General features: G+C 36.3%; 1 protein-coding gene and 1 long non-coding RNA gene across 4 annotated transcripts; one reads left to right on the forward strand and one right to left on the reverse strand.

Moving 5' to 3' along the window:
* The first annotated feature begins 12 nt into the window (after nucleotides 1-12).
* On the forward strand, nucleotides 13-2,762 carry LOC140957947 (uncharacterized). Its single transcript, XM_073415368.1, has 5 exons — nucleotides 13-70; nucleotides 269-406; nucleotides 784-1,265; nucleotides 1,371-1,670; nucleotides 2,064-2,762. The coding sequence occupies exons 1-5, from the start codon at nucleotides 13-15 to the stop codon at nucleotides 2,760-2,762; spliced, it is 1,677 nt and encodes a 558-aa protein (XP_073271469.1).
* A 6,674-nt stretch (nucleotides 2,763-9,436) lies between these two features.
* On the reverse strand, nucleotides 9,437-16,342 carry LOC140956749 (uncharacterized). 3 transcript variants are annotated; one of them, XR_012171525.1, is made up of 4 exons: nucleotides 15,948-16,216; nucleotides 10,032-10,103; nucleotides 9,767-9,946; nucleotides 9,437-9,547 (listed from the first exon to the last, which is right to left on the reverse strand). It is a non-coding gene; the product is annotated as an uncharacterized lncRNA (long non-coding RNA). The 3 variants fall into 3 exon arrangements; XR_012171524.1 differs by adding an exon at nucleotides 16,223-16,342 and having other exon boundaries at nucleotides 9,454-9,946; nucleotides 15,948-16,047; XR_012171523.1 differs by having other exon boundaries at nucleotides 9,455-9,946.
* Between the last annotated feature and the right edge of the window lie 3,863 nt (nucleotides 16,343-20,205).

Genomic DNA, 20,205 nt, shown 5'->3' on the forward strand with positions numbered 1-20,205 from the left:
GCTCATATAAACATGGCAAATGCTAACAATTTCAACGATCCGACGACAATTCATGCTTTGGACACTCCAGGTCTGAATTTAATTAATGAGCAGTTAACTGGAGTTGAAAATTACGGCATTTGAAGTAGGGCTATGCTAATTGCGTTGCATGCAAAGAACAAAGTTGCGTTCATTGACGGTACGTGTAAGCAACCAGTTGCAGGGAATCTCATGTTGCAACAATGGGAACGATGCAATACATTAGTGTTGTCCTGGATTATGAATTCAGTATCGAAGGAAATTTTTGGCGGGATAGTGTATTCCACCGAGGCTTCGTTTGTGTGGACAGATCTTAAGGATCAATTTGATAAGGTGAATGGTTCCAGAATTTTTGCACTTCATCGTGATATAGGTCGGTTGGTACAAGGTAGTAACACTGTCTCAGCTTATTACTGTAAATTGAAACATTTGTGGGATGTATATGCTTCACTAGTCACTCTGCCCTCTTGTGAATGTGCTACGACGAGGTAGTATGTTGAGCATGATCAGCAACAACGTTTACTTCAGTTTTTGATGGGATTGAATGAAAGGTATGCTCACATTAGGATCCAAATACTTATGATGAATCCTTTACCATCTGTTGGTCAGGCATTTTCCATGATGTCACAAGAAGAGTCACATCGATCGCTTACTTCGAATGAAACTCAGACATCAGTTTTTTATTCTATACACAATAGAGATAAGAATACAGAGCCCAAAAGAGATATGAAATGTGACTATTGCACTGGACTGGACACACAATAGATTACTGTTTTCGTCTCAATGGTTATCCACCGGGACATAAGTTGTATAAACCTCAACAAGGGAAGTCTTACAGTAAGAAGTTTGGCAAAGAATTCCAAAAATCAAAAAAAGTGCAGAGAGAAGCCAATTTAGTGGAGGAAGGATTTTCTGAAACACCACAATCAAGCACACCAATTGGTGCCCAAAATTTTACAGCAGCACAATATGCAGAAATTCTGAAGTTGCTTGGAAATTCGAATCTTCAATCGGCCACACAGCCAGTGGTGAATATGGCAGGAAACAACTCAAATTTACTTCATGTTTCTCACGCTTGGATAGTGGATACAGGAGCAAATGAGCACGTGGTTGGAGATATCTCTTTGTTGCAAAATTCAATGTCCATAGCAGATTCCACTAAATCTGTGAGAATGCCGAATGGTAGTCAAACATACATAAGCAAGATAGGGACAGTACCCATAACCAATACCCTTACACTCGAAAATGTGCTATATATTCCCAATTTCAGATTCAATCTCTTGTCCATTTCCAAATTCACCAAGCATCACCACTGCTTTGTTACATTTTATCCGTGTTTTTGTTTGTTTCAGGACCTCAAGACTGGGAGGATAATGGGGATTGGTAGAGAAGAGGGTGGACTATATCATTTTGCTCCAAATTGTCTTCCAACACAGAAACTAAATCTTTTCCCTTTTGAAACAACTTTTGCAACAAGATGTAATACTTTGACAGTGGATAAGCCTTTTATTGCTCAATCTTCTATTGGTTTTCATGATTGGCATAAACAATTGGGTCATATGTCTTTTCTTAGAATGAAACTACTTCCATTTATATCCAATATTGATGCATTGCCACATTGTTCTATTTGTCCTATGTCAAAGCAATCTAGGGTAAGTTTACCATCTGAAAGTCGCACTAAAACTTCTCGGGTATTTGAGTTAGTGCACATGGATATATGGGGTCCATTTAACACTCCCACATATAATGGAGAAAAATACTTCTCGACCATTGTGGATGAATTCTCTAGAGGAACGTGGGTGTTCCTTATGCATTCTAAACTAGATACACTTGGAATGATTCGTTTTTTTTCTTGCTATGGTTGACACCCAATTTTCGACCAAGATTAAAATTATTAGGACTGATAATGCAACGGATTTCTTCAACTCTGGTTGCAAAAGCCTTTTTCAATCTCTCGAGATAGTGCACCAAAGCTCTTGTCCATATACTCCTCAGCAAAATGGATTGGTGGAGAGAAAACATAGACACATTCTTAATGTGGCTAGATCATTGAAATTTCAGTCATCCATTCCATTAAAATACTGGGAGGACTGTGTGTTGACAGCAGTTTATCTTATCAAGACAGAACTCCTACCCCTGTTTTGAACCATAAGACCCCATTTGAAATACTTTTTCATAAGCCCCCTGCATTTGAGCATCTACGGACATTTGGATGCTTATGTTATGCTTCTATCCTACCAGTAGGACACATGTTTTATCCTAGAGCTGCTCGTTGTGCCTTCTTGGGTTATTCAACTGTACAAAAGGGATATAAAGTTCTAGACTTGCATACCAAACGAGTATTTTTTTCTAAGGATGTGACATTCCATGAGAATATATTCCCTTTTGTGTCTGAACATTCACAAGCTCCAATTTTCCCGTGTCCTACTCCTTTCGTGGAAGATAGTTCCACATCTGTCACTACTTCTGAGATCTCTACTAATCCACCATTACGAAGGTCTTCAAGGACCACTGTTCCTCCTATTTGGTTGAAGGATTTTTCATGTTCTCAATTACCCAAAGCCAATTCAGCTGTTTGTTCTTACCCCATATCTAAGTACTTGACATATTCTAACTTTTCTCCCTCATACCAAGACTATCTTGCTGCTATGTCTTCAGTTACAGAACCAAACTCTTATCATGAGGCTATCACAGATCCTAGGTGGCAAGATGCTATGAACCTAGAATTGGCAGCATTGGAATAGAATCATACTTGGGATGTGGTTGATTTGTCATTGGCTGTCAAACCTATTGGATGTACATGGGTTTATAAAGTTAAATTGAAGTCTGATGGGACAGTGGATCGATTCAAGGCGAGACTTGTTGCTAAGGGCTATACGCAGCAGCCAGGAATCGATTTTCATGACACATATTCGCCAACGGCAAAGATTGTGACTATTAGATGTTTCTTAAAGGTGGCAGTCATCAATCGTTGGCCACTGTTACAGATGGATGTCACTAATGCATTCTTACAAGGGGACTTGGATGAAGATATATGTATGACTCTCCCAGAAGGATACAAAGTGCAAGGAGAGCACAAAGTTTGCAAGCTGAGGAAGTCCTTATATGGTATACGACAAGCCTCTCGACAATGGAATACTAAGTTTGGGGCTGTTATGATTGAAGCAGGCTTTCGTCAATCTCAGCATGATTATTTATTATTTGTCAAACATGAACCAAGTTGTAACACTCTTCTTCTTGTCTATGTAGATGATATCATCATCACTGGAAGTTGTAACGCCCCCGAAAATTTGAAGGGCCATGCGAACCACATGCATACAAATTATTAAATTCTTTGTGTATTTCAATTAATTATTTTAATTGCATAAATTAAATATGTTGTGCATATTTTACATGTTTAAAATATATTTTTCTACATGGTTGAATTAAAATGTAATATTAAAAGGTTATTCGAGTTGCGATCGAGGAACGGAGACCGATGGTTGAAAAATAGAATATATTTTTATTTATTTAAAATAAAAATGATGCTTTTTCTTATTTTTAAAAATAAGGGGTTTTTAGGTGATTTTATACGCCGGGACGTAAATTTTATCGGGGTTGGATTTTCAACAAAAACACGAACGTTTTGACAACCCGACTAATAAATTCACAAACTTATTTAAACAAAATTATTTTTAATATTTTAGTTGAGCACTAATGCCCCTAATTAACTTTCCTAATAACCTAAACTTTTATTATTGTTTTTAATTATTATTTAAGCCTAATCTACCCCAAACACTCATAATAACCCACACCCCACCACCCCATAAATCTTCAAACTCTCCCCTTACCATCAAAGTACACGCCCCACACCCCAATAATTGAAAAACTCCTCCCCACTAGCAATTCTTCACAGCACACACATATCTTTGAAAAAAAAACTTTCGAACGATGCTAAGAAAATCAAGCCAAGGATCTTCGGGTAGTCGTTCTTCGAATTGTCAACGTAAAATCGTGCGTTTAAAATGCAAAAGCACGCCATATTTCTTTCTTTCAAATATCTATCACACCATAATATTTATTGGATCATGATTTGAAAGAAAACATGACACACAATTTTATTTTCGTAACTATGTGCATATAGGTGTTAAACTTTTATTATTTGATTCCAAAATCATGTTTTATGTTGTTCAAGGGCTGCCATGATTAGGGTATGGATTAAAGGTTGTTTTATACAATTTTAAGGGGCTAGAAACATGCACAATAAGCTGCACAAAAAAAATAACAGGAGCTGGAAATCCATTCATGTACATGGGGGTCTTGAGGGCTCGGTTGATGGGTGCTTGTGGCTTGGCTTGGCGGGGGCTGGACCAAGCTGGGCTAGGGTCTTGTGGGAGTCAGGGGAAGAGTCCTAGCCATGCTAGGACTTGAAAACCAGGGGCTGGGAGGAGGCCTTGCCAAAAAGGTCTCCACCCGAGAACTAGAATTAAAGTGGCGCAGGTTTGCTGCTGGTGTAGGGAAGAAAAAGCTCGGCCAGGGGGCTATGGGCTGGGCTAGGTCGACTCTTTAGGGTCCTAGGAGTGTGCTTGAGGGGCTGGTTCAAGGGCTGGTCCGTTGGTTAGGTGACTAAGTAAGAAAACAAGAGTCTTTGTGCTTGTGGGTTTCCTCGGCCATGACCAGCTGCTGAAAGGTGGCTTCGGTTTTGGGGCTTGGGGTTGGCCTGGGCTCGGTCTAGGCATGTTCCAGGGTTGTTAGGCTCAGGTTGGGTCGAGGGTTAACTAGCTGGAGGTGTCCTAGTTGGCTAGGGGTCTTGGTGAAGGGTAGGAGTCACACATGCACACATACAGGTTTTTGGGCCAAGTTTCAGAAGTGTTTTGGGCGGGCCAAGGCTGGTTTTTCGGGCTGGGCTTGGTCGGTAGGGTCCCTAGGTAGGTTGGCTAAGTTTTGGCTCAAGGTGGCTTGGGCGTGGCTCGAGTAAATTAGGAGATGGTTCGGTGTGTTCGATAAGGTGTCTATTTCAAAAATACAAAGGCTAAAAATAAACCCATAGATCCACGGGAGTGGCTCGTGACTTGAAAGGGTAGAATAAATGATAAAAATGTTATGTTTAAAATTTGGGATCAAAATAACGAGTTTTGGATTTAATCGGGATTTAATCGCCCCACGAAACGCTAATTAACGAGTTAATTGAAAAGCCTAGTCTTAAGCTTTATAAAATTATGAAAATTATATTTAAGCTTAAATAATTATTAAAAGTCTAATTTTTTAATTTGGGAATTTTATATTAAGTTTTGGTTTAATTCGGGATTAAAATGCAGTAATACGTCTTATTTAAAGAATAAATTAAAAGTCATCAAATTAAGCTAAATAAAAATATGAGAAAATTCATGTAAGCTTAAATAATTATTTGGGAAATGTTAGAGTTAATGAAATTAAGAGAATGTCAAAAACGGGAAATTTTACGTCCATGGGTAAAACGGTCATTTTACACCTAGAAATTAGTAAACGTCATGGCAGTGCCCTGAATGCTGTTTTATGTGCTAATATGATTATTTTCTATAGTTATGGATGTTTATGGAATTTTATATGTTAAAATTATATTTTAAACATTTATGGGATTTTATATGTTAAAATGATATTTTAAATGTTTAGGGAATTTTATATGTTTATGATTTAATATGTCAAAATATTATTTTAAATGTTTTGAGGTTAAAATGATTATTTTTAAATGTTTATGAAATGTTCATGATTAAATAACGATTTTTAAATGTCCATGGATTTTTATGATTTAAAGGTTGACATTTAAAAGACATGTTGCATGCTTGGTTTCAAAAGAAAAATGTGATGTTATGCATGATTTTTATAAAGTAATGAGAATGTTAAACGTTGAAGGAAGAGAAGTAATTGTGACTAATTCGATAATGTTGGAGATATCGTGAGGGTTATGGTCCCAGTGGGAGCCCAACGATCGTGTTTTCATCATTACGAATATGTGGTAACGGTTATGTGGTAACGGTTTTGTGGTAACGGTAAGAATGGAAATGTCGTGAGGGAAAAAGGCCCCCGAGGGAATCCATTTGTGGAAAAAGGCCCTAGAGGGAACTCTGACGATCGTATTTCTATTCGATGAGGATAGGCCAAGGCCCAGTTGACCGGTGAGAGTGTCGCTGGAGTCCCCGCCGCCCAGTATTGTGGTTACATGTAGATGGATCCATCGACTTTTTGAGGTTTAAGGAAAGTCACAATTAACGATCTGAATTCAACAAAAGAAAAGGAAAAGGAAAAATGTTTATGATCATGATAAAAGGATTTATGTTATGAAATGAGGAAAAAGGAAAAGTTGAGGTTTACGCAATGCATGTCATGAAAATGTTTATGTTTAAAGTTGATACATCATTATGAAAATGTTTTATTTAAAGTTCATGCATCATAAAAAGGTTTACGAAAATGTTCATTTTTAAAGTTTATGCATCTTCATGAAAACGATATTTTAAGTACAAGTATTTTTCACTGTTGCGTGTGATTTTATACGTATTACTTGTTATCAAGATTATGGTGTGTTGAGTCTTTAGACTCACTAGGTGTGATTGATGCAGATGTTTATGACATTAATGTTATGGGAGGTCTTGATGGTTGACCTGACTGGAATGAAGGTGCACAAGACCCGAGGACCAGCGCTTCTAGCTTTCCGCATTTATGATTATGATTTATGTTAACAATTTTTACGATTTTTTATTTATGCTTTTGAGGGATTTTGAGAGATTATAGTATGGGCTGTATTTCACAAAAATATAGTTGATTGTTTTATTTTAAAATGGTTCCAAAATATTTTATGGTTCGGCCGAATGCTATGTGAGGTTTGAAAAAAAAAAAATTCTAGCACGTTTAAGGAAAAGAAAGTCAGACGTTTCAGAAGTAGTCCAAAGGCGATTCAAGAACTTCAGTCTTTTTTGCACTCCAAGCTGCAAATTAAGGATCTTGGCAATCTGAGATATCTTTTGGGGATTGAAGTTGCAAGATCCAAGGAAGGAATTTACTTAAATCAACGTAAATATGCGCTGGAATTAATTGCGGAAACAGGGGTAGCAGGTGCTCGACCGTGTGATACCCCAATGGAACAGAATAAGAAGTTCACAAGTCATGAGTTGGATGTTATCATGCATGAGTCTGGCCATGACAGTTCTGAAGATGTTTTGTTGAAGGATGCAAGTGTGTATAAACGATTGGTAGGCCGACTGTTATATCTAACAATTACAAGACCGGATATTTGTAATATGGTGCAACATTTAACTCAATTTATGAACGCACCGAAGTAGTCACATATGGATGCAGCCATTCGTATAGTCAAATACCTCAAGAAATCGCCTGGTTTAGGTGTCATGTTATCTGTGAATGCATTCTCTTCTCTTTCTGCTTATTGTGATTCAGATTGGGCCTCATGCCCAATGACACGTCGTTCTCTCACAGGTTATTGTGTCAAATTAGGGGACTCTCTGTTGTCTTGGAAGACCAAGAAGCAACACACCGTTTCCAGGTCTTCGGCAGAAGCCGAATATCGTGCAATGGCTTCAACTACCTGTGAGGTTGTATGGATTTCTTGATTATTAGCAGATATGGGTCTGAAATTGTCCGCACCAACTACTCTTTATTGTGACAATACAGCTGCCATACACATTGCGGCGAACCCAATGTATCATGAACGCACAAAGCACATCGAAATTGATTGTCATTTGGTGCGTGAAAGAGTTAAAGATGGTACAATAGTCACTGCACATATTCCTACCACCGAATAACTGGGTTACATCTTTACTAAAGCACTGGGGAGTCCACAAAATTCTTATTTGGTATCCAAAGTTGGTGTGTGTGACCTTCATCAACCTAGAAGTGTTAGTTAATGTGCTGTTTGTTTTGTGATTGTTTTCTTTCCTTTCTCTCAAGGTTGCTTTTTCAGTTTAGTTGCAACCTTGAAGGGGGGATGTTGAGTACATTAGAATCAGAAAGCGTATTAGCGTTTCTTAGCTTTCTAGTTTTAGGTGTAAACACAAGCCTATAAATAGTGGTGTAAGCTTTTGTAACCAGTTCAGTTTTTCATTCTTTCAATAAACACGTATCTTCCGATCGCTCCAAGTACAAACTTCAACAGATAAGCAAGGGGGATCAAATCAGCTTCTGAGCTATATGCGCAAATGACACCAGTCCATAGCTCCAGGAAATTAATAAACTTCACTGATAAACCTTTCTGAATGTGTCCTGCGATGGGAAAGTGTAAATTGTATGAAAATGAAGAGTTCAAGTTAAATTATTAACCTAAATGTAACCAATATGATCCCAAGTTTCCATGAAACAAACAAACTCAAGTTAACAGTAAAAATCATCAACAGAAGAATTGTAAGACCACACCTTCTTAATAGTTTTACCAGCAGGTGCTTCCTTCCTCCTTTCTTTTTTGGAACTAGAAGGTGCATCCTTCCCCTTCTTTTTATTACTGTTCTTTTCGGTGGAACCAGAAAGTGCTTCCTTTAAAATCATTGCTAATTGCCGGATGTTAGCAAAGGCGTGTTGGTAAGAAGATGAAATGTCCACCCGAAGAAGTTCAATAAAACAGTTGCTGAGAAATTGAATGTGCCACAATTTTGCTAGATTAACATTATGGCAATTCAAGACATAGGATATGTACATTCCTCTGATGCACTCATCCAGGTAGTCAGAACCAAGTCGTATGCACGAGTAGCTTAAAAATAAAAAGGAAACAACTGGTAGAGCACCGATTTCTGTACGCCAAAAATGAAGAGTGGCCTGAAAATGTTACAGTTTCTGCCTAAGATATGATTTTATTGTGCTCAGGAAAAACTATTAAATTAATTTATGGGAACTAAATCTCTGTCATCAACTCTAATTGAAATGACAAAACATCCACATCTCACATCAGCCCCGATTGAGATGGCGGTTAAATATAAATTTTACTGAAATCCATGGCTAAATGCTGTATTGCGGAACACACGGACAATCACCCAAATTAATGAACCATTGTTTGATTTATTTCGAGATAATACAGAGTAATAGATCATATAGAAAGAACACAACTAAAAAAACAATTTATCTGTTTAACTATGATGGCCCCATGGCCCCAGACAAAGCTCAGACACAGCCATGAGCAAGTAGGACTATAGGAGCAAATAGTTTGACAACAATGCGGTTTAAACCGAATCAATTTGTGTCATCTCTTTTTGATACCTTATCTTTTATAGTTTTCTTATCATCCTCGTTTTGCACATTTGTCTGGTAAAATTATGGTAGTTTATACATTATTTAAAAAAAAAAAAACAAAAAGAAAAATCTCGTAACGATGAAGCTCTATAGCATGGAAGGCCGAGAAGTATGTAATTGGCAAACAAACAGGTGGAAAAGCATAACTTGATATTCTTCCTCGAGAAAGAAGGAAAAAGGATAAAAAAAATAAAGAGGAATATCTAAGACGCTTTAGCATGAATGCTATCATTTCATTGTCGGTCATTTGATTCAAAACACGCAGAGAATTCCCAAGATACGACTTCACCAAATGATTGTAGTTCTTCCAGCGTCTTGTATTCATCAAATTCACAGCCATATCCTTTTTCCCACCAGAAGATGGTCTTCAACAGCTCCCAAAGGATTCCATCCATTTCATTTAAAATAAAAAGTATTACTTTTTTAAAAACAACGCTAGACATCGTACTAAAGTTTGTTGTTGGGTCATCACCACCATCATCACCATAATGGCAAGCAACACAAAAAGCTCTCAAAAGCGAGAGAACCGCCCGTAACTTTGGCCCATCATGTACTGCATCACACCGAGAATCTACCATTGCAGTAGTTATCACTTTTTCAGAAGGCTTTCTTCCTTCTCGAGTTTATCATCCACGTTTTCAACGTTTGTTTCTTCTTCCTCTGCATCAGTTTGGGCGTCATCCTAAAATATAGAGGCAAGTTCTAGTGATCTGTAAAATAAAACATCGAAGTACAAACTATAGGCGTACAAAATTGGCTTGACTCACATCAATGTCCTCCTCATAAAATTCCAAGAGATCCTTGTCATGTTCCTTCAAGAATGCATAGAACTCTGGGTCCTGCAGATATGCACCACATAAAATATAACACCCTAACCATCAAAACATATAAATCGTCAAATATTATAAACTAGCAACCGAATGTTAAACTATGGAAGAGTTGCTTTGCATAGCATCCTAGTGTTGGTTATGTTGATGATAAATTTATCATATGAATTTGGTAGACTTTGAAATAGAAGCTCTGCACGTTCATTTTCCTCTATCTTATGTCCCATAGAAGCGAGTGGGGCAGATAGAGTATTTAGTGTGTTGATATGATCGATCATCGATGAGGATTCCGCCATCGGAAGAGTATAAAGCCGTCTCTTTAGAAAAATCTTGTTGTGTAGTGACTTGATCTCGTACATTTTTGTCAGAGTATCTCAGATAAATTTTGCTGTTTTTATCTCAGAGATACTTAACTGTACTTCGTCTGCTATAATCAAGTGTAAATTGACAACAACATTATCATCAGTGTTCTAAATGGAAGTCGAGGAGGCCGCCACCGGCCCTCGACCACACCACCTATGCATGAGGCGGGTGCTTTAAGCAGCCCAAGCTATACGGTGTTGGGGAGACGGGTCGAGGCAACGAGCAGGCAGGCTAGGCGGCGAGTAGGTGAGCGAGGCGGGCAGTCAAGATATTTAAGTTATAGTCAACAGTTTTAAAAACATAGTCAACAATTTTAAAAACTTAGTCAATAATTTTAAAAATTTAGTCAAAGTCAACTAATTTTAAATATCAAAACCCTAGCACACCTCACTTTCTTTAGATGATTTGGAAGATTAGTTATGTTTAGTCTACTACTTGTTTTAATATTGAATAATTGATTGAAACTTTGAAATTTAAACTTAGTTTTTTGGTAAAAGTAATTATATTACTTTGTTAGCATAATATCATTAATATGAGATGAATTTTTATTAATTGCAAATTATCTAGATAATATTATATTGTATGAAACTTCTTTGTTCTTAAACTTATTTAACTGAACATTTTACATAAAAAAATTATGACTATTTGTGATTATATTGCATGATTATCTATAAAAAATTACTTAAAAAAATTCAACCGCCTGGGCGACCGAGGCGATAAGCGGTCACCGACCGCCCCGCCACTGCCTCCTGGAATTTACAACCTTGATTATCATTCATCTCATTGCATTTTCAATCGTCCGTAATTTCCACCGGTCTATCTTCAATAGACGCCAAGCAATTCTCCTTTCTTAAAACTGCATGTATCTTTATTTTCCACAGCATAAAATTGCTTCCATTGAACTTTATTATCTCGTACCAGCCCGCCATTATGTGTATAACAATTTAGTAGAATGAACAAAATAATCTTGTCTTAATAAAAAATCTCAAAAAAACTTTTCTTATGTGGAAGATCAGTCTAGGCTGTAACCACATAGCATACTCAGAATTTTAAGAAATTTTAAACCAAGACTATGATACCACTTGTTGGTCCCACGTGCGAAAACGTGAGATAATGAATATGAAAATAAAGAATAAATTGGACACCGAAATTTATGTGAAAAACCCTAAAAATGATTAAGGTAAAAACCACGGATAAGATGAGAAGAATTTCACCATAATATTTTATGATATACAACCACTTACTGTGTTTCCACAAAGAACACACATTCTCTTAATACAGGAGAACAAAAACTTCACAAATATTATAGAACTAAACACTCAAATTCTATAAGATGAAAGAAAACTCGAAAAGAGATGATTTTTGAATGAGAGAAGAGAACTCTATTAATAGAGCTTTTTGTCCATGTGAAAACTCGTCTGCTTCTTTTTTTTTTTCCAAAAAGGCTGCAAAACGTGTTCCTTGCGTGTTCTTTGAAAATGTTTCCCCTCATTTAATTTTTTTGACCAATGCATCCAATTAACTTTGCCGACATTTTGGTATATTGCAGTTAAGACATCGTCGAATTTTAGAAGGCCCATAAGATTATTATTGGTAACATTGAAACAGACAGAGGCTTTATCAATGATAAGAAGATTTATGGACAGTGACTCCAGTGGGAGCCAAAGATGAGGTAGATCAAAGTCGAGAAGTAAGAAGAAAAATATTTACTGCTTTAAATATAGTGGTAAAGGGCACTTCAAGAAAGAGTGTACGAGTATCAAGAAGAGTTCTCAAGGAAATGTGGTCAGTACTTCAGGTGGTGGTGAAATGTTATTCAGCGAAGCGACAACAGTTGCAGAAGGCCGGCACAAATTTTGTGACACATAGATTATGGATTCATGAGTGACGTGGCACATGACGTCTCAGATAGAATGGTTTGATCATTATGAACCAGTCTCAGAAGGATATGTATTCATAGGAAATTATCATGCCTTGGAAATCGCTGGGGTCGGTACTATCAAAATAAAAATGTTTGATTGCACTATTCGCACCATACAGGAGGTACGACATGTGAAGAGACTGACGAAAAATCTTTTGTCCTTGGGGATATTAGATGATATTGGGTGCAAAACTCGTATCGAAAGCGGGATCATGAAAGTTGTGAAGGATGCGTTTGTTGTTACGAAGGCGGAAAAATTTGCTACAAATCTGTATGTACTTTTGGGGGAAACACACAAAGAGACAGAACTAGATGTTGCATCAATTGGTTTAGGAGAAAATTAACAGTGTTATGGTTTGGAAAGCTTGGTCATATGTTAGAACGAGGGTTGAAAATTCTCTCAGAACAGAAGTTGCTGCCGGGACTTACAAAAGTGTCACTACTCTTAAGTGAGCATTGTGTTACCGGTGAACAATACAGATTAAAGTTTGGTACTTCCACTGCCAAAAGCAAAAGAATATTGGAACTGATTCATTCGGATGTTTGGCAAGCACCAATTGTATCCTTAGGAGGAGCGAGATATTTTGTTTCGTTCATTGATGATTTATCTAGGAGATGTTGGGTGTATCCAATCAAGAAGAAATTAGATGTTTTCCAGATATTCAAAGATTTCAAAGCATGGGTTGAACTTGATTCTGAAAAGAAAATCAAGTGTTTGAGGACTGACAATCGAGGAGAATATACCAGTGACGAATTTGATGCATATTGTCAACATGAGGGCATCAAAAGACAGTTTACGACGGCTTACACACCTCAACAGAATGGAGTGGCGGAGCGGATGAACAGAACCTTGTTGGACAGAACAAGAGCTATGTCGAGGACTGCTGGTCTAGACAAATTATTTTGGACGGAAGCAGTCAAAATCGCTTGTTATATTATCAATCGTTCTCTTTCAGTGGCGATTGATCTGAAGACTCTGATGGAGATGTGCTGGCAGATTATTCTCATTTACATATATTTGGAAGTCATGTGTACGTTCTATATAATGAGCAAGAAAGATCGAAGTTGGATTCGAAATCCAGAAAATGTATCTTCTTAGGTTATGCTGATGGAGTAAAAGGGTTTCACTTGCAAGATCTTACTGTCGACAATCTTGTCATCAGCAGAAATTTTATCTTCGAGGAAGATAATTTAAAGGGAGACAAAGGCACACTGAATTCAAAAACTACTATATCTCAGGTGGAAAATAAGACGGACGGATGTCAAATTTCTTGTGAAGCAGTACGAGAGCACGAAGAACAAGAACATATTGAGTCTGACTGTCTGAGGTTTCCAATGTGAGGCAATCAACTCGAGACAGAAGACCACCAGATTGGCTTTCAGATTATGTCACTGAAAGCAATATTGCATATTGTCTATTATCAGAGGATGATGAGCCATTGAGTTTCTACGAAGCTACTCAAAACTCATATGTATCATTTTGGATGATAGCAATGCAAGAAGAGATGGAGACATTAGACAAGAATAAAACTTGGGATCTTGTTACAATACCACGAAGGAGAAAAGCCATTGGTAACAGATGAGTATATAAGATCAAGCGTGATGGAAATAACAAAGTGGAGCGGTATCGTGCTAGATTGGTGGTAAAATGGTATGCTCAGAAAGAAGGCATTGACTTCAAAGAGATATTTTCTCATGTGGTTCGGTTCACAACAGTTAGAGTAGTGTTGGCATTGTGTACGGTGTTTGACCTACATCTCGAACAGCTAGATGTGAAAACGACATTTCTTCATGGAGATCTTGAAGAAGAAATCTATATGCTCCAGCCAGAAGCTTTTGCGGAAAAAAGGCAAAGAGAACTTGGTTTGTAGGTTGAACAAATCTATTTACGGTCTCAAACAGGCGTCGAGGTGTTGGTACAAGATATTTGATTCCTATATCACGAGTTTTGGATAAAACAGACTGAGTGTAGACCCTTGTACGTATTTCAAGAGGTCTGGTGATGATTATATCATTTTATTGTTGTATGTGGATGACATGTTGGTAGCAGGCCCCGACAAAGATCATGTCTAAGGATTGAAGTCACAGTTGGCTAGGGAATTTGATATGAAGAACTTGGGACCAGCAAACAAGATTCTAGGGATGCAAGTTCACCGAGACAGAAGTAACAGAAAGATTTGGCTTTCTCAAAAAAATTATTTGAATAAAGTCTTGCAACGCTTCAACATGCAAGATTGTAAGTCAATCTCGACCCATCTTCCTATTAATTTCAAGTTATCCTCCGAGATGTGTCCAAGCAGTGAAGCAGAGATGATGGAGATGTCTTGAGTACCATATGCATCAGCAATGGGAAGTTTGATGTTTGCCATGATCTGTACAAGACCGGACATTGCTCAAACAGTGGGAGCAGTTAATCAGTATATGGCAAATCCTGGAAGATAGCATTGGAGCACTGTCAAGAGGATCCTTAGATACATTAAAGGTGCCTCAAATGCTGCATTATGTTATGGAGGATCAGATTTTACATTCAGGGGCTATGTCGATTCAGATTATGCAGGTAATCCTGATAAAAAAAATCTAATACTGGTTATGTGTTTACACTTGCAGAGAGAGCAATAAGCTAGGTTTCAAAATTAGAAAAAGTTGTGGCATTGGCAGCTACTCAAGCATGTAAGAAGACAATATGGATTAAAAGATTATTGGAGGAGATCGGACACAAATAACAGAAGGTTTCTTTGTTTTGTGACAGTCATAGTGTTTTGCACATCGCAAGAAAAAAGATGTGTGGAGATGTGTTTGATTCTCAATCAAATCTCAAAGTGAGAGAAATGTCGGCAAAGTTAATTTAATGCAATGGTCAACAAAACTAAATGAGTGGAAACATTTTCAAATAACATGTTTTACTGGCTTTGTGGAAAAAAAGAAGCAGAAGAGAAAACGCGTTTTCACACGGACAAATATCTCAGTAAATAGAGCTCCCTTCCCTCATTCAAAAATCATCCATTCTTCGAGTTTTCTCTAATCTTATAGCATTTGAGTGCTTAGTTCTATAATATTTGTGAGTTGTTTTGTTCTATTATATTAAGAGAGTGTGTGTTCTCTTTGGAAACAAGGTGAGTTGATGTACACCATAAAATATTATAGTGGAATTTTTTTCATCTTGTCCATGATTTTTACTCTAATAATTTTTAAGGATTTTCACGAAAATCTCGGTGTCTAATTTATTCGTTATTTTCACATTTATTATATCAAATTGTCGTATGTGGGACCAACACCTACAACCAACTATAACATAAAAAAACCTAAAATTGTTCGTAAATTCGAGGTAAAAGACAGCAATATATAATCGGAACTCTCGGATGTCTGAGCTAGGAAACCAGCATGTGTAAAATTCAAAATTTTGAACTTTTGATAGTTAGCGGGAAGACACTGCTGCTCGTCGCTTCTATTTACATACAAACATCTAATGTTATGTCAATTGAATTCAGTAATAAAGAAATTAGAAGAAACAAAAAAATCAAAAAAATAAAAATAAAAAAAGCATCCATAATCAATGAGCGGGAAAAAAGGACCTTTTCTTGAAGCTTCCGTAGAATCCCAACGTGTTCTTCAGCTTCTTTCTTCCCCATCACCTCGAAATTCTTCAATTCACTGACATATTTCAGTTAGTGGCTGCGCAGCGTAATTATGATTAACAATGAAGTTTAATGAAGAAAATTCCAATTCTACAGCCAATTCGTTTTTCAAGTATTTGCAAGAGGAGATATTCAAAAGGAAGAATAGTGGGCGGGCGCGGCATTTCTGATGTGTGGAATCGGAACATGAAAGGTGAAAAACAAATTAAGACCCATATGCTGGCGGCGGAGGACGAGCGGCGACGGCTCCGGAGTTTTATATTTTCTGATGTATAAACTGTAAAGTGGTCTAGGGTTTCGCAGAATGAGAGTGAAGTGTGGAAAAGGTTTGAGAATTGAAAATTAATATATATTCTTTACTTAATAATTTAATTTAAATTTGCTTAAAAAACATAATTGAATTTAAATAATATATTGTTATATTATGGGAAAACTTTTTTATTGAATATTCTCGCCATTGTTCCGCAGCAAGACATCAATTAATTCTATTTTTATAATTAGAATAAATTTAATAATCAACCAAAAAAAATCTTAATGATATTGAAAATGTTGGAAAAAATATTGAATCGTTCGTTTCAAAATGTTAATAAATGAATACTTTATCTGGAGTAAAAAACAATTCGATAAACGAATTATTGATAAATAAATAATTTGACTCAATTATGTGAACGAAATGACCAGATGAAAGAAAATAAGTTCATTGTTGTCATACTTAAATTCGATGATGTTAAATGAAACTTGATAAAAAAAACATTAAATGAGTTGATGAAAGGTTTAGTAACATTGTTATTGAATTGGTTGATCTTGGAAAGTAGCATTCTAACCGTGAATTTGTCTTGAAGGTCATGAGAATTTTGCCTCGTAGATGAGATGTAGAGACTGTATCTATGATGGAGTCCAAATACCTCAACAAGCTTGACCTGCATGATTTGTTTGTTGATCTTAAAACTTAGGAGTTCGAGCTGAGAATTATGAGAACAGAAGAAGTGTTAGAGTAGGTGCACGTCGAGCCAAGTGTTGGCCGAGTGTTCACAATGAAACTCTATGTATAAACAGTCTTTATTTTAATAATATTTGAAATTATTGTTTTGGCACTTCTTTATCTGTATACCCATGCTAGTTGCATAGATAAAGTCCTTGAATATACAAATAGTAGAAAGAATATGAGATGCTCATGTGATGAGTATCATGAAACTCATATTTGGAATACTGTATATTCTAAACAGTTCCTAGTCGATTTAGCCGCCGCTAAGAAGGATATAGGCCGCTCGAGTTCGAGACTAGTATCTGCGATGTGAGTACCATGTTTCATTGGTAGGGGACATTGTGATGTCCGAGCATGCAGATAGGTGCTCCTTGTAGAGTGCACTGAACAACCCTCCATAAAGGATTTTCCAAGTGGTTCTCACTTATCGAGTGGAAAAGTCCTAGTTTATGGTTGTACACCATTAGTCCTTATGACCCGGGACAACATTGAGACTCTATGTGCTAGAATTACACTTTGACTTGTTTACCGACTCTCANTGACATTTTGTTGTTTTTGTATTTGCTACACCAAGATATGGAGGTGGCCGAAATTTTTACATAAAAATTTGATTTTTAAACTTCCGTTGCGCTTCCGGTCACCGTAACCGATCCCCTTTCAAGAAGATCCTTCCACCCCTCAACCAACCAAAGTTTTGTCTGCTGCTCCTGCTCCTGCTCCTGCATCAACTGCTTGTGAAGAGTGATCTATTAGAAAATATGCTGACCAGATAAGCAATGAGACTGTATCTCTTTTTGTTAAGAAGTTCAGAAAGTTTATGAGAAAGAATCGACCATATTTTAATTTCTATCGTAAAAAAGATCAAGTTGATGATAATCAAGATTGTTTTAAATGTAGAAAGAATGATCATTTTATTACAGAATGTAACATGCCTAAGAAAAATGAAAAGAAATTATTTGAGAAGAAGAGGTCCAGAAATGACAAGAGATCATTCAAGAAGAATCAAGAAGTTCTTGTTGTCAAGAAAAGCAAAAACAAATGGATCAGATTTTGATCCATCTAACTGAAAGACTTCATCTAGCGAGAGTGAAGAACAATCAATCCACTGTTTTGTGCTTGATGTTGAGGTGGAGACTAAAGATGTTGAGCTAGAAACTATTTATATATTGATATTTAACTTCAACTTTATTGAATTTATTCCAGAGGATCTAATCACAACAATATATTACACGGTATACGAGTTCAAAAGGCTTTCACAATTATTCGAGAAAGTGAAAGAAAAAAGAAAAACATGATAGACAAGTTAACTTACTATAATTGCATGCAGCGAAAGAAACTTGACATTCTTGAAGTAAAACTCAATATGTTGGCTATTGAGAATGATGATTTGTGTAGAGTGCTTCAAGTGACTGTCGGAAAAAATAAACGATTGACACAATTAATTAATTCTTGGAACAAATATTCTTTTTCTATTTCGAAAATGCATTAGATGCAAAAACCAACTAGTGACAGAACTGACTTGAGATTTAGCAACCGTGAATGCAATTCTTCTTAAGCAAGTACTCAGTTGTGACTGGACAAAGATAAGTCTAAAATAATAAACTTTGTTCGATTCAACACAATATGTGAAGATGATAAGCCACAAATCTAAACAAGATAGACTGCATTTTTTGACAACAAGGTTAAGCAAAAATTACTTGGTTATGTTGAACTTGACAGTTCTAAGTCTATCCAGACATGGCTCGAGCACAGACAAGGCCCAGGTGGTCATGGTTACCATACAAGCTCGAGTTGATCTTGTAAGAAGCCTAGTCCAACCGGACATTACTCTATGAAGGGTAAAACTAGTCGGTACTATAATGGCAAGTCTGTTCAAAAAATATATAAAATGAATGGTAAGGATGACAGACCTAATGTAGGGCCCTCGAATTGTTATATCATAATTATATCTTATTTACGGTAGCAGAAGCGTGCACAATTCTTGATTTTACATAATATAACAAAAATATTAATCCAACGGAAGAGTCACGATCTTGCTAAGCCGAAAATTCCATTTTCAATTTCCATCATATTCGAAATCCTGAATAATGTATCCGGAATGTACAATCAATAGAAAGAAAATAGAGATTAATTCCTTGGGGACTTACTGAAGGAATAAAATTGGGCTTATATATTTATAACAAGTCAAATAAAAAGTGCACTAATTTAATATGATATGACATGTATCAGTAGTAACGTCTCATTATGAAAATATAATGTCAAGTAAGATGCAATGCCTGTTCAAGACTATGAAGTGAATAGCGTAGGATCCGTACAATCGATCATTTTACGAGCCAAAGTGAGCTCATATTTCCTGACCTAAGTCACGTTGTTCATATGAACCATAGACCGTCGTCCAGGCTCAATTCATTTAGTCATTCAATCAGTAATAGCCAATCAGTAATTAGTCGAGAACCAATAAATTCAGAAATGCAATACAATATGCCCAATAACTTGTGAAATATACAACATGATGCAATATATGAATAAATCATTAGCTTATGAATTTTATTGTAAATTCCATGAGAAATACCAAACTCTATTATTGAAGAAACCGATAGGAAAAACCTCATGGTAGAAATCATACGCTATAAATCCTCACCTTGGTAGCTTACTTTTCTTCTTGATTTCAATTTCAAGCCAAGATAATTTCCTATAAATATAATTTGAGTTCTTTTACATTGATTAAGACCGATAGTAGGTGTTGGAACATTTAAAAATCATTTTTACAAAACATTTTGTAACGCCCCGAAAATTTAAAGGCTCACGCGAACCACATGCATGTAATTATTAAATTCTCTTGTATTTTAATTAATTGTTTTAATTGCATAAATTAATTATGTTGTGCATATTGACATGTTTAAAATATATTTTTATACATGGTTGTATTAAAATATATTTTTAAAGGTTATTCGAGTTGCGATCGAGGAACGAAGACCGAGGGCTGAAAAATAGAAAATGTTTTTATTAAATAATTGTTTTTAATTTTTTAAAATATGGGTGATGCTTTTTCTTATTTTTGAAAATAAGAGGTTTTGAGGTGATTTTATACGCCGGGACGTAAATTTTATTGGCGTTGGTTTTTCAACAAAAATGCAAACGTTTTAGCAACCCGGCAAATAAATTCACAAACTTTGTTAAACAAAATTATTTTTAATATTTTAATTAAGC

This window comes from Primulina huaijiensis, chromosome 14 (assembly GCF_012295235.1).
Source record: "Primulina huaijiensis isolate GDHJ02 chromosome 14, ASM1229523v2, whole genome shotgun sequence".
Lineage (NCBI taxonomy): Eukaryota > Viridiplantae > Streptophyta > Magnoliopsida > Lamiales > Gesneriaceae > Primulina > Primulina huaijiensis.

Bases quoted from the DNA above. Each gene is read 5' to 3' on its own strand.
- LOC140957947 (XM_073415368.1), top strand. From the start codon at position 13: ATGGCAAATGCTAACAATTTCAACGATCCGACGACAATTCATGCTTTG. The intron at 71-268 runs GTCTGAATTTAA...TTATGAATTCAG, and splicing joins TCATGCTTTGGACACTCCAG to TATCGAAGGAAATTTTTGGC. The intron at 407-783 runs GTAGTAACACTG...GACACACAATAG, and splicing joins TATAGGTCGGTTGGTACAAG to ATTACTGTTTTCGTCTCAAT.